Genomic DNA, 6,259 nt, shown 5'->3' on the forward strand with positions numbered 1-6,259 from the left:
TTATGAACTAAAATTCTGAATCCGCTTCGGTGCTATTGATTCAGAAAAATGGAAAAAAGGCAAAATGAAGATGTAAAAAGCAATTCTCTATTCATACACAATTGAGAAGATGACAAATTTGATCGAAGATGAAAAAACCAATTCTCTATTCATACACAATTGAGAAGATGACGTATTTGATCAAACCTTATTACTAGAGAAGAAATAGTAAACTAAGACCAAAAACTATAGTCCAAAATTGTCTCCTTTATTTACATATATATTACACATTTGTACCTAAGCTTAATTACTTGCCTTGTTGGAAGTCAAACAAGTCTATTTTATTTGTTAAATTTATACCTTCCTTATTGCCATTATAAATATGTACCCTCTTTCCCCTCTCTTCCATGCATTAATTCTCCTTTTCTTTTCTCTTCTCTCCAATATATCGAATTTTGAATAACTAGCACAAAATCACACAAAAATTAAGTGAGTCACAAATGGAGTTACAATCTAATTATGTTCCGAGATGGACACCTAGTCCAAATCGATCACCTCATAGACGTTGCGAATCAGAGGCAAACGAAAGTGTTAGCTCTGAAGAAGACATTTCTTTTAACAACATTAATCCTACCAAAAATTTTCCATTTAGTAGTAATAGTAGTCCAACCCCAGATATTGGTTCAATTGAAGCACCATCTCTAAGGGTTGATTCTGAAATAAAAAGGTCCTTAGAGATGGGAAATTATTATGAAGCACCAAAACAAATTAGTGTTAATCCTATGATTAGTACTGCTAATTTTGCATATGATGATGATGTGGCTTTGAGTGGAAAGTTGATTAATGAAGGAATATATTTAACGTGGAAGGATTTATGGGTAACAGTGCCTGACAAAAAAACTGGGAGGAGAGCTATTTTGCAAGGCCTTACTGGTTTTGTACAACCTGGTGAAATTTTGGCAATTATGGGTCCTTCTGGTTGTGGCAAATCAACTCTTCTTGATACTCTAGCAGGTATATATATATATATATATATTTTTTTTTCTTCTTTTTATTTAGCCATCTGATATTTAAAATTTATTGGATCGATAAATCAAAATTTACATTAAGGGATACTCTTGTTGAAAGATTTTTCATTCTTGAAGCTCGAATTGATATTTTGGATAGAAGATAGAGAGATTAATTAAAAATTAGCGATTGGGATCCCAAAAAGTAATTCCTAATAATTTTTTTTTATATGAATGGTTTAAGAGTCTACATATTTTGACTTGAGAATCTTCCATTAATAGTTTGGTATAAAAGAATATTTAAGTCCATTATAAATAAAATTTTGACTATCTATCTTATCTCATCATGATAATAGAAAAATAAAAAATAAAGTTTGTTAATGTGATGGACATAATACAATTACAGGGAGATTGGATTCTAACACAAGACAAACTGGAGAAATCCTTATCAATGGTCGCAGACAATCACTTGCATTTGGCACTTCGGTAAGGCAATTAATATCTCATCCTCTTTTAACTTTTATATATTGTCAATATAACTTCTTTTTCTTTTTTTAAAGGCATATGTGACGCAAGATGACACGTTGATGACGACATTAACCGTGAGAGAAGCAATTTACTATTCAGCCCAACTCCAATTACCTGATTCGATGTCTCGATCGGAGAAGAGAGATCGAGCCGAAGCAACCATAAGAGAAATGGGTTTACAAGATGCAATGAACACAAGAATTGGTGGATGGAGTGTTAAAGGGCTAAGTGGTGGACAAAAGAGAAGAGTTAGTATTTGTATTGAAATATTAAAAAGGCCCAAACTTTTATTTCTTGATGAACCAACAAGTGGCCTTGATAGTGCTGCTTCTTATCATGTCATGAATAGAATTGTCCAATTGGCTAAACAAGATGGAAGGACTGTTGTTGCTTCTATTCATCAGCCAAGTAGTGAAGTTTTTCAACTTTTTCACAATCTTTGCCTTTTGTCATCTGGAACAACTGTCTACTTTGGTTCCATTTCTAATGCAAATGAGGTACATATAACATTCTTTTCATCTTAAAAACTACACGCGTCGAAATATAACCACTAATGAAACTTTTTTTTTTTTTTTGGTTTTCTAGTATTTTGCTTTGAATGGTTTCCCATGTCCAACCATGAGGAATCCATCTGATCACTACTTACGGACAATCAACAAGGACTTTGATGTTGTAAGTATTTTATCCAATTATATCTTCTTCTTCATTAAATTAATAGACATAATTAATTACTCATGAATCAAGGTTTAATTGTCTATTTTGACCTTAATTAATCAGGATATCGAAAAAGGAGTTGGTGGACAAGCCACGGCTACAGAAGCAATCAATATTCTTGTTAAGTCATACAAGACTTCACAGGATTGTCAACAAGTTCAACAAAGAGTTTCAGAAATTTGCCAACAGGTTTGTATAATATTTAGCCATGTTTTTTTTTAAAAAAAAAATAGTACTTATGGTATATATATAATACTAATTGGTGATCTTATTAACATTTAATTTGTGTATAGAGTGGAGGAGAAGAGGTAAAGAAAGGAAGTCAAGCAAGTTTCATTACTCAATGTATGGTTCTCACAAGGAGGTCTTTCGTGAATATGTATCGTGATCTTGGTTATTACTGGCTACGTTTTGCAATTTATATTGCTTTGTGCTTATGTGTTGGCACTATTTTTCATGATATTGGCCACGACTATGGCTCCATTCAGGTAAATATTGTTATCCATCATTAAATAGAATTAGCTATGAATATTTTGTTAATTCGTGTAACAATTTTTTTATCTTCCAATTGCTACGTTTTTTAGGCTAGAGGTTCAATGTTGATGTTTGTTGCTGCCTTCTTGACTTTTATGGCAATCGGTGGATTCCCTTCATTTGTTGAAGATATGAAAGTATGTATATATATGACACTTATTAACTATCTCTATATAATTAATAATTTGTCCATTTAATTATACAATGATACATATATATTATATGTCTTTTTTCTTCTCCTAGATTTTCACTCGAGAAAGATTAAATGGACACTATGGTGTGGCTGCATATGTGGTGGGAAATACATTTTCTTCCATTCCTTACCTTATATTAATCTCAGTAATACCTGGCGCTATGGCTTATTACCTCGTTGGATTACAAAAAGGGTTCGATCACTTTGCGTATTTTGCACTAGTACTTTTCGCGACCATGATGTTAGTCGAGAGCCTCATGATGATTGTGGCAAGCATTGTTCCCGACTTCCTCATGGGAATCATAACGGGTAAGGATGTCAAATGAACGAGTTGAGCACAATTTCAGCACGTTAAAATTAATATTTTCATGTATTAATTTTGTCATCGTTTCATAACAGGAGCTGGAATTCAAGGTGTTATGATGCTTAATGGAGGTTTTTTTAGATTGCCTGATGATCTTCCTAAGCCATTTTGGAAGTACCCAATGTATTACATTGCATTTCACAAATATGCAAATCAAGGGTTTTACAAGAATGAGTTCTTGGGATTAAATTTTCCTAATGAGCAAATTAGAGGGCCAGCCATAATTAGTGGTGATGAAATATTGAGAAATGTATGGCAAGTGCAAATGGGATATTCAAAATGGGTTGATCTTGCAATAATATTTGGAATGGTAATACTCTATAGGTTCATGTTTCTGGGAATAATTAAAACCGTGGAGAAAGTTAAGCCTTTGATTAGAACATTTATGGCTCGTTCTTCTAGGAATCCAACTCATGCTGAAGATCTAGACGCTTGATAGAGATGTATCAAAAAGTTCAAATACTTTGTTGTTGATGTAAAATGTGTACTAAAGTTTATTATTATTAATAGTTGTGTTCAAGACTAATGTCTGGTTGGTCTTTTTATTTAATTTACCTATTTTTGCGTGTATTAAAACTTGGAGTAATTTGTTTTTTTTGGCTAATTGTAAGGTGGATTGATATTGTGTAAATTATATATAAGAGTTTGTGTAATCTTGAGCAAAAAATAAAATAAAATATTAAATAATTAATTATGGTTGATTAATCTGAGGATCTTGTCACATCTCAAGGGTTAATTTGGCATCTTAACTCGACGGATTCGCTGTGAACCCGGGGGAGAATCCCTTGTTATGATACAAGAAAGTAGTTAGAGGTTAGAATAAGAGGTTAGGAGTTGGGGTAGTTTGGTCCTTTACCAATTCTAGTTAGAACTAACTAACTAACAATTAGTTAGTAACTAGTTAGTTAGTAGCTAACTAGATGTATATATACATGTCATTGTGCAATGTGCAGAGGCTAGGGCATTTTTAGCCCCAAAAGATCAAATTGTGCAGCTTCTCCTCTCTTTTCTTCTCTCCTCTTCTCTCCTTTTTCTTCTTTGGTTTCTTTGCTTCTTCTGTTTTGGCTCTCTGAAAAACTGATTGTGCAACTTTGTTCATGGTATCCGAGCCTCATCACAGTAATTACTGTGTGAAGGCATCCTATTTCAGCTAAAATTCAAAGGCATATTTGCAGATTCATCCAAATTTTGAGTTTGTTTTGTAGATCTGAGCTTCGTTGAAGCTAAAATCTACGATCAACAGTGCTTTTCTCAACAAAAGTCTAAAAGCTTGAAGAAAATGGCAAGTGAAGCAACAACAACTGACTCAGCTCAGAATCCAAATCAAAACCACTTCAATGTTCAACAGTTGGTGTACCCATGGCTGCAAGTTCTGCGAGTAGCAACGGACAAGGTATTTACTACAATCATCCTCTATTTCTTAGCCCTACAGATGTTAGTGAAATTAGCATTATATCATTCCAACTGAATGGTGTGGAAAATTATACTTTATGGAATTGGTCAATCAAACTAGCTCTGTTAGGAAGAAACATATTAGGTTTAGTGGATGGAACATGCAGGAAAGAAATGTATAGTAAAGAACTGTGGGGTCAATGGGAAAGAATGAATGCAGTTGTTCTATCATGGCTAATGAATTCAGTTTCGAAAATCCTACTTAGTGGAATTGCATTTGCTTCGAGTGCTCTAGAGGTGTGGACTGATCTGCAAAAGAGGTTTGATTGAGTAGATGGATCACGGATTTACAGTTTACACAAAGAAATTGCTACTCTACAGCAGGGGACTACTTCTGTGGCTGTATACTACACAAAGCTAAAGGCCTTGTGGGATGAGTTTGAAGTTTTGGTGTCATCACCTTGATGTAAATATGAAAAATCCAGAGGATTTGTAGCTCATATGAACAGAAAAAAGCTATATCAGTTCTTAATGGGACTTAATGATTCATATCACCAAGCTAAGAGTCAGATTCTTATGATAGATCCACTACCAACTATCAATCAGGCATATGCTATGATAGCAGGAGACGAGAGTCAAAAATCTGTTGTTACATACATAAGTAACTTGGGTCTACATTCTTCCATCCTGGAGTCAGCTGCTATGTATTCTCAAGGTGGCTTAGGTACTAGTCAGAGATTCAAGAAAAATACTCACTTAATCTGTGACTTTTGTAAATGTAGAGGTCATACCAAAGAATTTTGTTATAAGGTGGTTGGTTATCCACCAGACTTTAAGTCCAAGAGAAAGACACAAATTGCAAACACTGCCTATTCTAGTGCTCATATCCTACCTAGACAACCTCAGCAACCAGTTTAGGCTCATTTTTCTTATGGTTTGAACACCAATGTAAATGATCAGTCAGTCTCAGGGGAAGCTTCTACATCCAATAATACTATCAGCCAAGCTGAAAAGGATGTCAAACAATTACTTCAAGGTTGTACATTCACAAAAGATCAGTATGATCACATCCTTAAAATGATGAGTCAACAATCAAGAGCAAATGTCACTACTTCTGAGTGCAATAAGGCAAATATTGTAGGTAAGGCATTGTTTATCATTGAAAATAGTGATGTGTGGATTGTAGATACGGGTGTAATAAATCATATGGTTTCCAATTTGGATATGTTACAAGAAAAATCTGTGTTAAAGCTTGATATTTTTAAGGATGTATGTTTACCAAATGGGGGCACCACACAAGTAACACATATTGGTTCTTAAAGCCTATCAACTAGGAGTATTATTACTAATGTATTCCATATACCAGAGTTCAAATATAATTTGTTGTATGTCAGCAAAATAACAAAGAAGTTGGGATGCTCAGTCTCCTTCTTCCCTAATTTCTGTATTTTTCAGGAACTTTACACTAGGAAGGTGAAGGAAGTTGGTAAAGAAGAAGAAGGCTTGATTAAATCAAAGCACTGTTAGTAACACTCAGGAGTTTTCTCT

The 6,259-nt window shown here is 33.9% G+C and overlaps 1 protein-coding gene across 1 annotated transcript; it reads left to right on the plus strand.

Moving 5' to 3' along the window:
* Window positions 1-386: 386 nt before the first annotated feature.
* Window positions 387-3,869, plus strand: LOC129880801 (ABC transporter G family member 1-like). Its single transcript, XM_055954998.1, has 9 exons — window positions 387-993; window positions 1,393-1,472; window positions 1,547-2,011; window positions 2,100-2,186; window positions 2,292-2,417; window positions 2,522-2,716; window positions 2,813-2,899; window positions 3,006-3,264; window positions 3,355-3,869. Exons 1-9 carry the CDS (start codon window positions 480-482, stop codon window positions 3,753-3,755), a joined length of 2,214 nt encoding a protein of 737 aa, XP_055810973.1. The 5' UTR covers window positions 387-479; the 3' UTR covers window positions 3,756-3,869.
* The last annotated feature ends 2,390 nt before the right edge of the window (window positions 3,870-6,259 follow it).

The sequence above is a fragment of the Solanum dulcamara genome, chromosome 2, assembly GCF_947179165.1.
Source record: "Solanum dulcamara chromosome 2, daSolDulc1.2, whole genome shotgun sequence".
NCBI classification, from domain to species: domain Eukaryota; kingdom Viridiplantae; phylum Streptophyta; class Magnoliopsida; order Solanales; family Solanaceae; genus Solanum; species Solanum dulcamara.